Below are 18236 nucleotides of genomic sequence, written 5' to 3' on the forward strand. Positions count from 1 at the left end.
CCAGCCCAGAGATGGTCCCACCCACAAGGGGCCTCTCCCCACTTGATCACTAATTGAGAAAATGCCTTANAGCTGGATCTCATGGAGGCATTTCCCCAAGTAAGCCCCTTTCTCTGTGATAACTCCATCTGTGTCAAGTTGACAAAAAACTAGCCAGTACAGGGCCTTCACAGGGGCCTGAGCACCTTTGCAAGCCTGAGCTGGAGCTGAAGCCTGGGCCTTAGCTGGAGCTGTGGCCTCTGCCTTGGTTTGAACCTTGGGCTTTGGTTGGCAGAGCCTACGCCCCTTGGCCCTGTAGCTTCAAATCTGCTCCCCAAGCTTGGGGTGTGCGATGAAAGGCAGACAGCTGAGTTTGCGGCTGGGGCCCTTTTGGCATCTTGGGCTTGATGGCCTGAGGCTTCACAAGGGCCTTGATGGCCTCTGCGCATGCACTCACTGCCTTTGTATTGTTGGCCTGCATCTTCTTCAGGCCTTTCTTGTTGTGCTTCTTGGCGAAGCGCATGTTCCTTGGGAACTTGGGGTCAACCCCCTTAAGAGATTCATATCTTTGTGACTGGGGGTTCTTGATGCCTTTTCTGTGCCATTTGCGGGACTGGTTGTGTGTGGTGTGGTTCTTGGACTTGACCATGTGTGCATGGTAACTGGCGGCTCCCTGCCTTCCTGTTTTCATAACGACATACTTTCTCACATAGTCTAGAAGCAAGCCCTGGGCTCACCATGCAGTCAGAGAGCAATGGAATTCCAGTGCTTATCCTTAAGGGGCTAAGTTAGGGGAGAGAGGACTTCAGAGAAAAGGCTATGGAACAAACCAGAAGGAACTAGAAAGAGCATCAAGAGGGTGCCACGGAGATCATTTTGGGACAAATACCTTTTCTGTGCCAGATCCAGGATGAAGTGTCGGGCTGCCAGGATTATTAAGACAGAGTCCTTTGGCTAGCTCTCAGGCATGATGTGATACATGGAAGAAAGAGGAAACCATGATGTACAATCACTCCTAGGCACAACACCCATCCCTCCTTAGTTGATATGAGAGCCATGTCTGCCCAAGCTAATACAGCAATGTGAGAGAGCTGACCACATGAAACAAAGCAGAAAAATAAAGACTACGAAGCTGGATGCAGCAAAAGACGGGACTGGAAAGGGAGCCGGAGCCAGGCCACACGGATACAGGACACCATGTTGAGAGGCTAGATCATGACTCTAGAACCAGAGAAGTGCTTGGCAGAGAGTGCCACGGTCAGATTTTCAACTGGCTTGTACTTAGCAACAAGGCCATGAAAGCCAGATGCTGGGTCGCAGGCCATGTGTTGCCCATGCGAGAGATGGTATTAACTGAGGAAGTGCCCTCAGGAGAAGAGGCGGAAAGGCTGGCTGGACTTACAGCTTATCTAGGAAGCAAAACCTCAGACTTCAATGGGCTGCATAGAATGAGCAGATAGTAATATTCGGCCGGAGTGAACAACTCTCCGGATGAATGTGGGCACACTGAGGCTGCCATGCAAGACCCACCTATGCTGAGCATGCAGGAGTCTGAAGTAAACTTTGGGGGGCTTCCAAGTTCAAGTGCAGGCCGAGTAAGCAGAGTCCATGGGGGAAGAGTGGGAAGTCACTAGTGACACTAGCAGAGAAGTAGGGATTGTATGTGCAGAGTAGTGGGGAGAATGTGTGACCCCCAAACCAGCCAGGAAGACACACAAGAACCAGGCCTCTGGCAACAAGGAGTGGACTGATGGCTATGAAGGTGGACTGAAACCGGCTCTGGAGCTGAGCTGGCAGTAGTAATACAGATTCTGAAGGTGTCTGCAAGGCTGCCTTTAAATAATGCACTGTACGTAGCTGTTGTGAATTGCTTCTTGACCTCTGGGCTAAGGTCAAGTGTGAGTGGCAACTTGGGACTGGGAAGGTGGTGAACGGTTATGATCACAGCACTTTGGAGGTTGAGAAGCTCCAGTTCCAGGTCTGTCTGGGCTGTGTTCTAAGTTCAAGGCCAACCCTGGTTTCATAGTGGGACCCTGTCTCAAAACAACAGTGTGGGCTGGGTTGGTTCCACAAGTAAACAGATGCTTGTTATCCAAGGCTCATGACCCGGGTTTGCTGCCATCCCACAGTGGAAGGAGAGAAGCAACTCGCAAAGGCTGTCCTGTTTCCACACAGGCACCATCCCCAACACGCATGTACTGCACACACATATGGCAGCAATAGAGGTTTTTTAAAAGAACAAAAATACATCTATGATATCTCAGGACTAGGGAGGCAGAAGCAGGTTGCAATTACATAGTGAATTCAAGGCCAGCCTTGGTTACAGAGACCCTGTTACAAACAAAGGTACTTAGGCACCAAAGTCCCAGCATTGGCTGTGGCAGTATTTCCTAGAGATGGGAAGGCCTCTCCCTTAACCCAGGTCTCCTGCTCAGCTGGGAGAAGATAAAAAATCAGAGCAATAGGTTTTTATGGCTTCTGGTTTTACTGTTGCTGCCACCCAGCAAGTGTGTGAGGTGGTTTGGTTCCCTGGCAGCAGAGCTATGTAGGAGGCTCAGTCTGTTCTACCCACACTTCAAATTCTTTCAACCAAATGTGCCTTAGGCACATTGGGAAGTAAAAAAAAAAAAACAAAACGAGATCCCCAACAGAGGAGAGATAAAAGTTACTTCAGGGTGGTCACTGGAGTTTAGCAGTGCCAATGAAATCACCCCAAGGCCACAGATACCTGAGGGTGGGCAGACGCAGCACGGTCAGAGTTACAGTCATCTGTGCAGAGGATACTAGGCTAGTCCCCGGCCTCGAGCTGCTGACTTATAGTCAGCCGATAGTCTATATAATTAGAGTGGTTTGTGGTATTAAGTTATTGTGCCAGGCTAGTCTTTCTTGGGAAAATGGTTCTCAGCATTACTGCTCCAGTCAGGAGAGGATTTGGTTAGAAAAACAACAAAAGGCAGCCAATCAGCTGAAAACAAGAACACAAGTGACACGGGCGGGGTACAGACAAGTAAGTCCATTTAAGGGGTCACTCTACAGTGAGGTACTCACTCAGTAAGTCATGACTCAACCCAGTGAAGTGTGGGAGAAGATGGGACATCAGCATCAGATGGTAAGAAGATGGGTAAGAACCCGGGGATTCACGACTTCTGGTCCTGCCACGCGCTCCTCTGCACGGGATCCAGACCCCGCCTTTGCCCGTCTGGCTTTTATTTTGATGTTTGTATCCTTTCCTGGGAGAGGTAATATACTAATTTACAAAGCCCTCTTAGGTATCCTCAATTCACTCTGCTGCCCTCACAATCCTGCACAGCAGGCAGCTCAGAATGAAGTCAGTTCCTGAGGTTGTTGAGCTGGTCAGTCGCCATGATGACAGCAGCCCCCGGTTTCTGAATCCTGGAGCAGGCAGGGTTGTTTTCTGGGTAGTGGCTCTTCCTAACTCCGGAAGCACATATCACATGCTCAGGAAGTGCTACCTCCCGCCTCAAACTAATGGCTCTCCCGCCGGCAACTGTGCCCCATGCCCAGCATATATATATGGCCATCAGGTATGAAGTCTTGCCTAGTGACACCTTTCTGTCCTTCTCTCTCCTGCCAGCAAACTGGAAGGAGGTTTTACTCAAACATATCAGCCCTGACCAGTTGCCTGTGGAATACGGAGGCACCATGACGGATCCTGATGGAAACCCCAAGTGTAAATCTAAGGTATGGGCCACCAGCTGGATGTCAGTGGGGAGGACCTTAGCTCAGATGTGTACCCCAGTTCACCCTGTGCTCTGCTTCTAGATCAACTACGGGGGTGACATTCCCAAGCAGTACTATGTGCGAGACCAGGTGAAGCAGCAATATGAACACACTGTGCAGATCTCCCGAGGCTCCTCCCACCAAGTGGAGTATGAGATTCTTTTCCCGGGCTGTGTCCTCAGGTAGGACTGGGTGCTTCTAGGGACCCGAGCTTTTGTTAATGCCAGTGGGTAGGCTGGGGTGGAAGAACCCAGCTGTCATGGACACACATACACACACAGGTGGATGTCCTCTGCAGGTGGCAGTTTATGTCGGAGGGATCAGACGTGGGTTTTGGGATTTTCCTGAAGACCAAGATGGGGGAACGGCAGCGGGCAGGGGAGATGACGGAGGTGCTGCCTAACCAGAGGTACAATTCCCACATGGTCCCTGAGGATGGGACCCTCACCTGCAGTGAGCCAGGCATCTGTAAGTATCCGGGTCTCGGCAACACTTGAAGCACATTATCTTTCTGCTTATGACGTATCCCTTCCTCAGAGGACTGGTCACCTCATAGTGTTAGAACAGGAAGGGGCACTCTCTGGGGTCACCTGACCTGGCACAGGAAAAGTAGAATTGGAAAAAATGCAGTGCCTTGCTTAAGGGGTCCCAGATAGCTAACAGCTGGCTAGGGCTCTGCCCTGATATTCCCAAGTAGAAGTGAATCACTGTAACAGGTGAGAACATCTACTTCTGGGAGCTGGGCATGGAGGGGCACACCTGCAATGCCAGCACTTAGGAGGCTAAGACAAGATTGCAAGTTAAGGTCAGCCTGAAGTACACAAGCTTTGTCCAAGACTAGGACCGAGACAACAGCCAGGCAGTTAGAAGCAGGAGACGCAGAACTGACTCTGTGGGTTGAGGGAATCTCCACAGGGCATAGCATGCCCCCCCCCCAAAAGGCCAGCCTTGAAATCTGAGCACCACTCACCTCCAGGCTGACCAAAGAGCAGGTCCAGGACATGAGAAGGCAGCTTACACGTGTCAGAAACCTTCACAGAAGGTCATTTGGCATTGGCTTAAATCCCTTCAACCCAGAAGTTATAGTCCTGAAATGTGTCCAACAGAAACCGTTACCAATACACAAAGTTAGAGGGACCAAGAAGTTCCTAGCAGCTGATAAAGCCAGTGGCACAGCATATGGCCACAAGAAGGTCCATCTATTACAGCAAAGCACCATGGAGCTGTTAAAGAGGACACACTGACAGCTAAGATGTTAATTCACATTAAGCGGGTAGATGTGAAATGCTGCATGTGTAGTACATGTTCACTGAGGTCGAGGGGAAAGAGTATATGCAGAAAGGAACTCTGGGAAACCTACACTATCTTAGGATACTTATAGAGGGCTTTCTCTTCCTCTATTTCTGTAAATATATTCTACAGTGTTAGGTGGTATGGTATGGTATAGTATGATATACTAGTGTACTAAATAGTATAGTATAGTATAGTATATACAGTATAGTATATATAGTATAGTATTAGTACAATAGTAAAAAAAGAACAAACGTATGCCAGCTAAACACCAGCCAGGCAAATTTCTAGTTTCCTTCCCTACAGAGCCAAAGGATGGAGGGTAGAAAAGTGCCAAGCCAGGGCTTTGCACTCAGATCTGAGCTAGGCTTGCCCGCTGGCTGTGTGTGTAGACTTGGGCAAATGACTCCGCCTTCCTAAGTCTGTTTCCTGATTGCTGCAACTGGGATCTTACGGAGATGCCAGCTCACATGTGATAAGATCTGTGAGGCTATGGTGTGATGCCAGAGACAGAGCATGCAACGCAGCACCTGCGCCCATCAGTTATTATTACCAGGGCAACGGGAGAGCAGGGCGTTCCCGGAGACTATGGGGGAGGTGGGAGACGTCCTGGGCTCCGTTGCTGAGGCAGCAGCACAGGGGTACCTGCACTAGCCCTGCAGATCCTTCTATCCAGTAGCCTGCAGTTCTGGTGCTCCCTACCTTCAGGTACACTGTGCATGATCTGGCTCCCCGGGGAGCAGGGTCACCCTTTTTAGAGAGCAGCCAGGTCTCAGGAGAATGCGTACACTCTGCTGCACCAAGAACAAGGCTTAGCACAGGCTAGACACTGCTATCCACAAAGGAGAAAGCTCATCATACACTCGAGGTTGACTTTTCTTTAAAAGATGAGAAAGCTCGAGGCTGGAGACACCACTCAGCAGATAAGAGCTCTTCCAGAGGTCCCAAGTTCAATTTCCAGCACTCACATGGTGGCTCACAACCATCTGTAATGGGATCTGATTCCCTCTTCTAATGTGCATGAGGACAGACACTCATATATTAAAATAAATCTTTGAGAGATGAAGAAGCTATGGTATAGATAGACAAGAGATGCTCTCTCTCACATCATGTTACTAGTGCAGACACTAAGAGAGGATACAAGAGGCTCCTAGCCACAGACCATTCAAGAAACAAGACATTTATCGTTGATGTGACAAGAGTCTCAGATCAAGGAAGTGCTTCTCCAAAGGCCATGGAGGAGCTGGAGGGCTCCAACTCAGTTGCTTCTCTCTTATATTTGAAGGATAAACAGCTTTTTGATACAACCGGGATGGAACTGAAAATCCTCAATTTATTTTACTACTTCTTGGATCTGTCCCTACAAGAACACTGACCTGCCTGGGGTCTGCTTATTTGCTGGAGGAGCAGAGTCAGGCCACAGCATAAAGTTCCCCTTCCCAGATGGAAAGGCAGCAAGGTAGGAGAGGTAGGGTCGGTGTCATTTGGAGGCAGGGTCGTAGAGTATGGATTAGGTAAAGCTTACCTGTGGGAGGGCCAGGCTTCTGAGGGCCAGGTAACCCCTGCAAAGTGCAGTCTTGTCACCCCGTAGAGAATTAAGCCTTTGGGTATGTCAGCTTCAAATTATACAAACACAACCCTCTGGGCTTCTCTGGCCCATGTTCAAGTGTATTGGACATTTGGATGGCTTTCACCTTTTCCTCACAATCACTTATTGAGAGCCTACTGTGTGGAATGCTCAACTAGGGCTGCTTTGTGCTGGAGGATACAGTGTGGTTAGGAAGATCTTAAACGCTGTAGGAAGGGGCCGGACAGCACCATGGGCAAGAGGCCAGCTAGGCACCAGTATCTGCTAGCTGAGAACATCTAGCTTTGCCACAGACTCTTCCAGCGTGTTCAGAACCAAGTACCTTTAAAGAACAGACTTCATTTCTCTTAACATGAGAGAAGTGGCTAGAGCAGACTTCCTTCTGGGGTCCATGGACTCCCCAGAGAAGTGGTTCTGAATCCAAGAACCACATTTCCTTCCTACAGTGTCTACTGTCCCCATTACTATGCTGAAATGAAACTCACAGATAATGTAACACACCTACATACAGCTTTAAAATAAATACTCTATCTGGAATATAAGGAAAACAAAAGGAAGCCAATGTGAATAGAGTAATTATGAAGCAGCAGGAATTCAACCCAGAGCTCCCTGCATGCTAGGCAAGTGCTCTAACCCGAATCTCTGGCCCCAGACCTGTAATTTAGACATTTTCCACTACATATGTGGGAGGGCAAGAGGATACCTTTTGTCCTGCTTCCCTAAAGGACAGCATCTTTCCCTTGGGACACTGCCCCTGATAACCTGAAGATGCTCAAAGGGGCTAATTACCCAACACATGTTGAGAAGCCCTAGACCTGAAGGCCTCCAGGGCCTCCATGAGCCTGTGAGTACATGACTAGTGTCACACTGAGACATTTGGATGCTGGAGTGGCAGTGACGTCCTTTCCTCTGTGCCTGCTGTAAGGCCCTTGCATCTCAGTGCTGGTCTAAGGAGATCACAGTATGGTGAACTTGGGTTGCCAAGGTCGTCATCAGAACCAAGAGGAAAAAGTAGGGCATCTGCAGGACCTCTCGCAGAGATGAGGGACTAGGAGCTGGTAGGTGCCGTGCTGACTGCCGGCCTCATGCAGTTTATCCAGGGTTGAGAAGAAGGGAACTCGCTGAGAAAGCGAGAGATCGGCCCAGAAGGGAGGCCCCGCTGCTTTTGTTCTGTGTTTAGCTGTCTTGAAGGGGCATTTGAGTGAAATGGAACAAGCTTGCAAAGAAACAGGCCGAGAGTGAAAGCAAGCCTGTTCAGTTGCCAGGGCTTAGAAGCAGTCTCTGCCAACTGAGTCCACCCTCTTCCCAGAGGGAAGCACAACCAATGGCCTTCTCACCTGCCAGCCTACCAAAGGGTGTCTGTCCCTTCAGAGACACATTTCCATAACAAGCCTGGCAAGTGCTTGCTCAGACACATTCACCACAGGATGTGAGAACACCTTCCCTTCCAAACGGTGTGACTCCAGAGTGCTAGAGAGCTCTGAGTGTAGACAAACAAAAAGGCCAAAAAGTTTTGGTTTACACATAAATTAACAAAAATGTTATAAATTGTTCTACATGCATCATAGCCTCTGCATGTATCTTAGACATTCCTCCCAACACCCTTTATCTATATGGCCAGTCTGGACTCACAGTGTATATAGTCCAGGCTGGCCTTGAACTTCTGACCCTTACCTTCCTGTGTTGAGATTACAGGGGCACCACCATGCCCAGCTAAAGCTCTTTCTTTTTATGTCAGAAAAGTGTTTCCCTATACGGATTACAGCACAAATCCCTTGGGCAACTTCCCTTTGAGGAACAGCCCATCCTTTTGTCATTCTGGGCAGGCGTGCAGCGAGCATCCTGGCCCCATTAATCTCCCCAGAGGGTAAGCACCTGGTTCATACAGTCTGCAGAGACGTGGAATGGGCTGGGGTTCCCAGGGTCCAAAGGAAACACAGTGCTATGGTCAGGAATGCAAACCAGAAGGAAAGTCCAGCCCCACTGTGGCTCACTGTGTGACCCTTTGAGCTGAGCCAAAGTCGGACTGTTGCTGACTTCAGAGTTGTGAGGACGAATGGGGTCACACGTATAGACTACAAACCCAGGGCTTCACACACAGACAGTATCCTCACAAGCGCTGTGGCTGCGAACATTATTCTGCCTGTGTAATGAAGCCATGACTTTGGCCTTGGAGACCTTTTCCTTCCAAGCTGTTACAGATGTGAATCTGTCCCTCGTCTCACTAGGCCTGCTCTGCATCACACGATTTTTCACTTTCTGAACACACTCAGCGAGACTGAGTTCCGGAAGACCAAGGGCTGTTACACCACTCTTGCCTCCATCTCCTACCACACCACCTTGCTCAGTCAGTACAAATCAGGCCCTTCACCACCCTCTACTCTTGGGGGGAACGGTCTGAATGTTTGGTTTTCTGCTCCCTCAGATGTCCTGCGGTTTGACAACACCTACAGCTTCATCCATGCCAAGAAAGTCAGTTTCACCGTGGAGGTCCTGCTTCCAGACAAAGCAGCTGAAGAGAAGATGAATCAGCAGGGGGCAGACACCCCCAAATAACATCTCCCCCTGCAGCAGGCCTGGCCCCCTCAATGTCTTCCTGTCAGTTTCTTTATAGTCATTTTCCTGCAACCAATTAGCCCAAAGAAACTGGGCTAGAGGGAAGACTTCAGACTGGACGGAGCTCCCGTACAGAATCAGAACGAGGATAAATAGCTAGAGGGGTCCTCGTCATCAGAATACTAAGGGGTCTCCAGAGACCGGCTGTAATGATGTCTACCCTGTAGACCTTGCCAACTTCACCTGCCCAGGGGCAGCTGAGACAGGGAGGGGAAGGGTACACAGGATGGTGGCAGGGGATAACTTAGAAGTGAAGCGATTGTCAAACTCAGGGAAGCCATTGCTGGGAGACACTTGCTCCTAAATGAACATGGAGCAGACCTCCATGATTGTAATGATGGTTGCAAGGTAGCAGCAGGCCACTAGATGTGATGGGTATCAGAAGCTCTTTGAAACTTTCTGTCATATGTCTTGAATATCTCTTGTCTCCTCATCCCTCCCCCACCCCCCACCCCAAATCTCAGGAGTGGCACAAGTCAGCACTGGAAGGCTAACAGGGCCTCTCTCTCCCCCTTGAGAACCTCACTAACTCCTGGGTTCCACTGGCTGCCTGTTTAGTTACTAATGGTTGTCAGTGCTGGGTGGGACTTTGGTACCTAGCCACTGTTCTCCAGTGGAAGAAACCCTCCACAAGCACAAGGGTGATTAATTTCAGGGATCATACATAGGAAAGGGCCAAGGAGGTCATGGGTGGGCCCCAAGCCTCTAAGTAACCCTCCACTTGCACAAAGATGACAAGTGGACTTCTCAGTCCAGTCTCCCACAGTGCCTGAGAACCAGTCTCCTGACAGGAGCAAGGGCTCTGCAGGCCCTTCTTTGTAGAGGCGTGTAATAGCAGCAGTGGCTTCCTCTTGCCTGGGGACGCAGGTAGCCAGGGTGGGAGGTTGCCGGGGAAGGTGGCCATAGGCTGGGCAAACATCTGAGCCAGGGCAAAGAGGGGGCCAGGCACAGGTGACCTTGCAATAGCAGCTCTTGACCCCACACAACTTGAGAGACAGGTTACAGGCTGCCCAGGATTCGGGAAGGAAGCCCCAGGCCCTTGCGGGGTCCGCCTTTTCCTCGGAACGAGGCCTCTCGGCCCAGCCTCGTTTCACGAAGCAGAGGGAGCTCTGGGCAGGGTCAGGGCTGGCAAGCAGAGAGGGCCGAGGCTACCCAGGGTCTAGTCACATATCTCAGGAGCATAGCCTGGCCTTGGTTTACAATGCTGTTAGCTACATTAACCAATGAATAAAGTGATCAATTTTCCAAGCAAAAAGCAGAATTCATTGCCCATCGCCGGCTTAGTCTCTTACAGTAGACCCAAACTTCTCAGATGCCAAGTAGCAGGCTAAAATCACACACACACACACACACACACACACACACACACACACACACACACACACACACACACACGCGTTCTGTTCCTTTCCTCTCGCCTATCACGACACACGGACCCAGGCACGCGCACAGTGACAGAAGCGTCCCTTCCCTCTCCTCTCGCGACAACGTCCTCCGAAGTCCTAACAAGTTGCCTTCCGATTGGTTCAGCCGGTGAGTGTCGTCCGCCATCATTGTTCCTGGCATCGGATGCTCCCGAGAGCCTTCACGGTGAGGGCGGAGGCCCCGCCCCATTCGGTGGTTGCAGCCCGGTTGGGCGGTTCTTCCGCGCTGACCGGCGCGGCGGGCGTGAACCGCGTCTGCTACGGGTACTCAGTGGGAGGGAGGCCGAGGGTTGGCGTCACGTGGCTTTAGGGACCGTCTCCTAATTCCGCACCAGCACTGCCGGTGTTTCAGGTCCTGAAGACAGATTTACCTTTGCCACCGGAGCCGGGCCCTGTCCCCGCTGACCCACAAGTTTCAAGAAGACACAGGCTGAAAACTGTGGCTTCCGAAGGGAGTCGGTATACACCTTTCGGATCTAAAAAAGCTAAAAGAGCTGTGCAGAAACCCTGTTCTTATCTAGCTGGACATTTTTGTACTGTGTAGCCCCCCCGGCCAGGCCTAAAACTCCCTGTGTAGACAGGCTGGTGTCGAACGCACATAACTACCTGTTTCTGCCTCCTACATTCTGAGATGAAAGCATGCAACACCATGCCTGGCTTATAAAAGACTTAAGACCATATTTATTTGTATTTATCTGTGTGTCTCTATGCGTGAATGTACAGGTGTGTGTGTTTGGGGGACGGGGTGCTGCCTGTGGGAGCCAGAAGTGTCAGATTCCCCCGAGGTGGAGTTACAGGTGGCTGTGAGACGCCTGTGTGGGCGCTGGGAATGGAACTCGGGCCCTCTGGAAGAACTGTAAGCGCTGCTAACCGCTGAGCCATCTCTCCATTCTCACCCATTTTGTTTTACAGACATGGTCGTGGGGAGCGGTGGGGAGGGGGGAGGAAGTGGCTTACATCTACTAGGCGGCCCAAGTAGGATTTGTCTCTAGGGGCCATCGCATTGCCCCTCTGAAATCCCAGCGGATTCAGAGTGCTTTCCCCCCTTGTAATAACTCCCCAACTCCCGTTTCCTTTTTAACAGTTGCGTGAGCCAGGAGAGTGGTTGTCCTCTTTGTGTCTCCATTTCCCTACTGTAAAATAGGACCCGACGCTAGTGCCTGAGCTTAAGGAAGCAAACCTGACTCTACTGAACACAGGATGACTGTTAGAATTAATTAGTCCCTGCGGCTGTCTAAGGCAGTGGATGCTGGCACGCCTCCCATTTACACAGGAGCCGCGGCTCAGAGGAATACACCTTTCCTAGAAGTCGCACACCTAAGAAGATTCCATCCTCCGATTGGAACTCTGACCTATTTAACTCCAAAAACTAGTCATGTCTGGGAGAGTTTTGCATTAACTGCCCAGAGAAAACACGACCATCTGTCTGCAAAACCCAAGCCTAGGAGAGGGGCTTGGATGTATAAGGCAATTTTCAGACACTCCCTGCAGTGGAGATAGCAGGGACCTGTCCTTCAGCCTCGGACTACTGGCGGGTTCTTTCCTGGTGTTAGCCAAGTGCTAGTGGAGACAGAGTTGAGGTGAGACTCCAATCTGCAGTGACTCCAACCTTGCCGGGGTAGTCATGTCGGAGCAGCAGCGGCAGGGCGCCGAGCGCGACCTCTACCGGGACACGTGGGTGCGTTACCTGGGTGAGTGACAGACGCAGCGACCCCACCACGGGGAGGGGGGGGGGAAAGCGGTGGTCCTGGGTTGCCGATCTGGAGTCTGAAAAGGGGCTTAGTTCTTGGTCGGCTTGGGCTGGAGACAGGGTTCAGGAGAAGGCTAGGGACTTGTCCAAGGTCACACAACCCTGTGGGTTCAGCTTTGTCCACGGGACTCTTCTGGAGGCACAAACCGAGTGTGTGGGTTGCCCTCTGCCATGACCGTGCACTAGCCATGGCGTCAGAGGATCTGGACTCCTAGCAAGTCCGCCTTTCCCTGGCTCTTCCTTCAGTTTTCTCTTCTGTAAAAAGGGCTGAATGCGAGGCACTCTCGCCGGGTGCTGACTTTAAGAGTGGAGGTAAGGCCTTGAAAGACCTGATACTTGATTGATACTGGTCAGTGGAGCCCACACTCAGTTATTTGCTGGCCTCCGGTCGCCTCCCTGGTGCAGATCCCCAGAACCACGACTGGGGACTTTGATCAGTGAGCCATGAACTTCATTGTCGGTGTCAGTCCATAGAAACCAAAAGGTAAAGTCACTTGACTGAGGTCACCTGCCACACTGTAGTTTAGCAGGGTTAGGCTTAGAAGCAGCTCTCTGTGTAGCGCCCCCTTGTGGAAAAGGCCAGAGAATTAAATGCCTTTTCCCTCCAGGCTACGCCAATGAGCTGGGGGAGGCTTTTCGCTCCCTGGTTCCTGCAGCTGTGGTGTGGTTGAGCTATGGTGTGTCCAGCTCCTATGTCCTGGCCGATGCCATAGACAAAGGCAAGAAAGCAGGAGAGGTGAGTGTTAGTTAACCCTTTCCAACCCACCCTAGTGTGGGTGGTATGCAGTCTTGCAGTGGGGACAGCCTTAGCCCCGTTAGCGTCTCATAGTGCAGTCCATAAGCTAATCCTGTTTGTAGGATGGTTCATCCCCACCCGAGCAAACCATATGGATAGGAGGTGACAGCTGGTACCTCTCCTGGGTGTGGGCAAATCACCCCCAACCTGAATGTAGTACAGCCCAGTCCTCCCCCCGGCTGCCTTCTACCCTGCTACCTTCGTTCGCTCTTCCTCCTTGGTCCACCGGCATGCTTCTGTCTATAGGTTTCCTACCTCTGCCCCAGCTGGGCTAAATGTCTTTGTACCTTCCAGGTGCCAAGCCCTGAAGCAGGCCGCAGCACCAGAATGGCCCTGGCTGTGGTCGACACCTTTGCGTGGCAGTCTCTGGCCTCTGTGGCTATCCCAGGCTTCACCATCAACCGCCTGTGTGCTGCCTCTCTCTATGTCTTGGGTACTATGACCCGCTGGCCCCTGACTGTCCGCAAATGGACCACCACCACACTTGGGCTGCTGGCCATCCCCGTCATAATCCACCCCATCGACAGGTAGGTGCCTTTCTGGTCTCAGGGACCAGTCACTCTGCAGGTAGAGTTAGGCTGTGAACTGTGGGCACAGAACTGGGGCAGCAGAGGCAGGGTTGAAGTAGAGAGGCCATCTGTGCTCTTATCAGATGGAGCAGCAGAGCGGCAGAAAAGGAAGCAGAGTGCCTTATGGGTACTGGACAAAGGTCAAGTAAGTTCACAGAAATAAAGACCAGTGCTGCGAAATAGGCAGAGTTAGCCAGGAGTGCTGGATTGAAGGGAGCTGATAGTGGCATGAGTCAAACTCAGTGTGCTAGGTAAATACAAAATAAAAGTCTTGGGATGTTTTCCACATGGCTGGATCCAGGCATCCGAGCGCCACACAGCATCCTTCATCCATCTTTCATCTTCCCATCCTTCATCCATCCTTCAGTTTCCCATCCTTCAGCATCTCTCCCCATCCTGTCCTTGTGGGTTTCAATCTCCTGCCATGTCCCAGTGACTCATGGTGTCCTGTCCCTCCCAACATCTTATGCCCCATCAAAACTTCTCCATAGCGATAGCCAAGGTGCCAAGGAAGCTCATTGGCTTGCTCAGATGAGGGGCCCATGTCTGAGCCATTGTCCTTCTGAGTAGCCAACTCTGTGTTGTGTGCTTGCTCTTAGCACTAGAGGTAGGACCAGGCTGGAGAGAATGCTCAGTGGATACAGCACTGTCTGCTCTTCCAGAAGTCCCGAGTTCAATTCTCAGAAAAGACACCATGGCTCACAACCATCTGTAATGGGGTCTGATGCTATCTTCTAGCATGCAAGTGTTCATGCAGGCACAACATGCATATACATAAAAAATACAGAATTTTGTTTTTGTTTTTTATTTTAAAGATTATTTATTATTATATGTAAGTACACTGTAGCTGTCTTCAGACACACCAGAAGAGGGCGTCAGATCTCATTACAGATGGTTGTGAGTCACCATGTGGTTGCTGGGAATTGAACTCAGAACCTTTGGAAGAGCAGTCAGTGCTCTTAACCACTGAGCCATCTCACCAGCCCCTGTTTTGTTCTTTTGAGATAGGATTCTCTGTGCCCTGCTGTCCTAGAACTCACTCTTTAGATCAGACTAGCCTCAAACTCAGAGATCCACCTGCTTCTGCTTTCCAAAAACTAGCATTAAAGTTGTGTGCCACCACTGCCCAGCTACAGAAATTATTTTTTAAACAATCTAAAAGAGAGAGAGAGAGAGAGAGAGAGAGAGAGAGAGAGAGAGAGAGAGAGAGAGAGAGCGCCTCACACCTCACTGAGAGCCTCGCGCCTCACTGGTGGCAGGGTAGGGTGGAGGGGAGCATAGCTTACCCTGAACCTCACGGTGAGTCCTTTACCCACTGTACCTCGATTTCTCCAGCTGTAGAGAAAAAAGGAAGATGGCTGTTATCCGTGGGGGAGGGGTGTAAGCACGACTCCCTTAAGGGAAGAGAATAATCAAACGTGTCTTGACGTGGTCGCTGTTGGCACCATGCATTGCCGAGTCTTTCCCCTTGTGTTTCCGGCATCTCCTCACCCTTGGCCACCTGCTCACCAGGCCCCCTCTTTCTGTAGGTCAGTGGACTTCCTCCTGGACTCTAGCCTGCGCAAGCTGTACCCATCGGTGGAGAAGCCCAGCACCCCCTGACCCTGTCCTGTGCCTTGCCTGGGGTTGGCCCACTCACATCAAGGGACGCGGATACGTGGTTGTTTGGGGTCCACGGAGCTGCCGTCTGGGTGGGTTCACGTTGATGGGAGCTTAGAGACGAAGGCCCTGAGGAGTAGTGGCAGTGAGTTCCAGGGTGGGGGTGGGACCCAACCTTGTCTGCATCCGTGGCCACGGTTGTGCTGAGTGGGAACAAACTCTGGCTGGGCCTGTCTTTTGAAGTCTTTTTTAAAAAAAAGTATTTATTTTATGTGTATAAGTGTTTTACTTGCATGTCTGTATGTATGTGCAGCACCCTTAGAGGTTAAAAGAGGTGATTAGACCCCTCTGGAACTGGAGTTAGGGATGGTTGTGAGCCACCATGTGGGTGCTGAGAACTGAATCTGGTTCTTCTGCAAGAGCAGCCAGTGCTCTAACCACTAAAGTACCTCTTAGTCCCCAGGCCTATCTTCTGACGGAAAAGTTATATTCTCCCATGGAAGAGAAGAATATTAAGGCCCAGAGAGGGCAGGGAATACTCCTGAGATCATGTGACAAGAGAGAACCAGTCTTCTGGCTATTCTAAGTCACTTTGTGGTAGTGTGGCTGAGTGACTTAGGGAGAGACACAGAGGTACAGCATTTGGGACACTCAGGGCAGAGTCTCTGGCCAGCCCATCCCTGCTGCAGGAGCTGCTGGGCCTGGTTGAGAGGCAGGACAATCACAACCCAAGTGCTAGCCTAATAAAACTTTCAAAAATGGCATCTTCTTTTCTTCTCCTCTTCCTGAGGATAAGCAGGGTTGCGACCACAGCATGGTGCTTCCTCTGGAACAGGTAAACTGAGGGAGAAGTGGGCTGGTCTCCTGGCTCTGCAGGAAGGGCTATGGGGAGAACAAGGGAGGGGTGTGTTCAAACCGGTTCAAGAGCAATACCAGATCCAAGGAAAAGAAAAAGGGGAAAAGGGAGTCAGAAATGAAGGTTTAGGAGGAGAGAAATGGGAGGTGTTTGTGTTGTGGGTGGGGTGGCGACTTAGGGATTTCATCGCTTTGAACAGACACCATGACCAAGGCAACTCTTACAAAGGCAAACATTCAGACTGGCTTACAGTTTCAAAAATTTAGTCCATTTTCATAGCAGGAAGCATGGCAACATGCAGGCAGACATGGTGCTGGAGAAGGAGCTGAGAGTTCTACATCTTTATCTAAAGGTAGTCAGAAGACTGACTGTTCCACAGTGGGTGGAGTCCGAGCATAGGAAGAAACCTCCAAAGCCCACCCCTCATTGACACACTTCCCCCCACAAGGACACACCTCCTAACAGTACCACTCCCTATGTATTCAAACCACCACTGGTCATATTGTCTTAGTGATGGAACCTCTCAAGAGCCCTGGCAGGGAGTCTGAACTGGATTTTAGACCTTGTAAAAAGTGATTGGAAAATCTTGGAGAAGATGTGGAGAAAGTGGGACCCTTACCCGCTGCTAGTGATATGCAAACTAGGGCAGCCACTATGAAAGTCAGTATGAAGGCACCTCAAAAAATCAGAAAGAGAATGGCCACCTGGCCCAGCCACGGCACTCCTGGGCTTAGACCCAGAGACACTTGCACATCCGCTTTCTTTGCCACTCTCTTAACCATAGCTGGGAAACGGAGCCAGCTCACCCACAGACAAGTGGAGAATGAAAATGTGGCACGCAATGGAGTTTTGTTTGTCTATTAAAAAGGAAATGAAAATTCAAGGAAATGGATGGAAGACAGAAGCATGTCTGGGTCTTACTTGTCGCTGTTTGGGCTGTGAGGCCTTTGCTAGGCCGTTTGCCTTCTCTGTTCCTTAGGATCTAGATCTGGAAAGGTGAGTCATGCCATCTACCCTCCTCCTGGGTTAGCAGGGGAGCCAGAGCAGGATGTTGCTGGTCAGTGTTTAACCACTGGCTGCCTTAGGATAGGACGACTCTATCGTTCATTTCCATGGTGAAAATGTACCCATCCCATGGTCTCTGAAACCATCCAAGCGAAGCCCTTGAACACAGCTAGGGAAATCATGTGATATAGCTGACTGCCAGAAGCCATTCCTTTCAAGAATGCCTCAAACCACAGCTGCCGGCAGACCCTCTATTCTGTGTCTTATCTGGCACACACAGGAATAGGGATTTAACTATAATAATTATGCCCTGAAAGCCACCCCCTGCAGGGAACTAGGCAACACCGACACAGCAGCAAACCAGTTTGTTTCTACTGAGGTTCTCCCTGGGAAGCCAGTGATCTCACTAGGCTTACAGAGCATGCCTGAGGAGTTGCAGACAGGGGCACAAGTGACCTTAAAGCAGGCACACAGGAAGGCTTGCACCCAGCATGAGTGATGGCTTCCCTATGGCTATAGAGATGAAACCATCTCCCTAGCCCTTCCCGACTTAGATATGTCTAGCCGCTCTCTGAGACCTCGTGCCACTAGAACAGGCCTGCATAGACCTGGCTGAGAGAAGTGGCTGGACACTGTCCTATGAAAAACACTCGGGCTGGAGAGATGGCTCAGCGGTTAAGAGCACTGATAGCTCTTCCAAAGGTCCTGAGTTCAAATCCCAGCAACCACAGGGTGGCTTACAACCATCCTTAATGACATCTGTCTGACCCCCTCTCCTGGTGTGTCTGAAGACAGTATGCTTACATTGTCAACAAAGCCCAGCTGTGACTGTCTTTTGTGAGTGGACACAGTTGAACTCACGAGGACGGTGGCAGTTTGGCTCTTAGGAGAGTGTTGTGCATGGCTGTCTGTTATGTTTGCTCTCTCAAAAGGGGTGCCTGTACTCAGGTGAAGTCTAATTGGTCAGATAAAGGGGTGCCTGTACTCAGGTGAAGTCTAATTGGTCAGATAAAGGGGTGCCTG

General features: G+C 50.7%; 2 protein-coding genes and 1 pseudogene across 3 annotated transcripts in view; 2 read left to right on the top strand and 1 right to left on the bottom strand.

Annotated features, from left to right (window-relative positions):
- The window catches only part of LOC110330811, an 865-nt pseudogene extending 237 nt beyond the window's left edge, over nt 1-628 (bottom strand).
- Nucleotides 1-10483, top strand: part of Sec14l2 (SEC14 like lipid binding 2) — a 23019-nt gene extending 12536 nt beyond the window's left edge. For both annotated transcript variants that reach the window (XM_029545130.1, XM_021210590.2), the window contains exons 9-12: nt 3575-3681; nt 3763-3902; nt 4019-4188; nt 9024-10483. In XM_029545130.1, coding sequence (XP_029400990.1) covers nt 3575-3681; nt 3763-3902; nt 4019-4188; nt 9024-9154 — 548 coding nt within the window. In that variant the 3' untranslated portion in view covers nt 9155-10483. The remainder of the gene's footprint in view (nt 1-3574; nt 3682-3762; nt 3903-4018; nt 4189-9023) is intronic.
- A 1429-nt stretch (nt 10484-11912) lies between these two features.
- Mtfp1 (mitochondrial fission process 1) lies at nt 11913-16116 on the top strand. The gene is made up of 4 exons (XM_021211060.2): nt 11913-12329; nt 12997-13124; nt 13479-13711; nt 15283-16116. Exons 1-4 carry the CDS (start codon nt 12263-12265, stop codon nt 15353-15355), a joined length of 501 nt encoding a protein of 166 aa, XP_021066719.1. The 5' UTR covers nt 11913-12262; the 3' UTR covers nt 15356-16116.
- Nucleotides 16117-18236: the final 2120 nt, after the last annotated feature.

The sequence above is a fragment of the Mus pahari genome, chromosome 13, assembly GCF_900095145.1.
Source record: "Mus pahari chromosome 13, PAHARI_EIJ_v1.1, whole genome shotgun sequence".
Lineage (NCBI taxonomy): Eukaryota > Metazoa > Chordata > Mammalia > Rodentia > Muridae > Mus > Mus pahari.

What these genes read in the sequence shown, in the direction of transcription:
- Mtfp1 (XM_021211060.2), top strand. Translation starts at nt 12,263, where the DNA reads ATGTCGGAGCAGCAGCGGCAGGGCGCCGAGCGCGACCTCTACCGGGAC. An exon ending in CACGTGGGTGCGTTACCTGG is followed by an intron (nt 12,330 to 12,996) that starts GTGAGTGACAGA and finishes TTTTCCCTCCAG; the next exon opens with GCTACGCCAATGAGCTGGGG. An exon ending in ATAATCCACCCCATCGACAG is followed by an intron (nt 13,712 to 15,282) that starts GTAGGTGCCTTT and finishes CTCTTTCTGTAG; the next exon opens with GTCAGTGGACTTCCTCCTGG.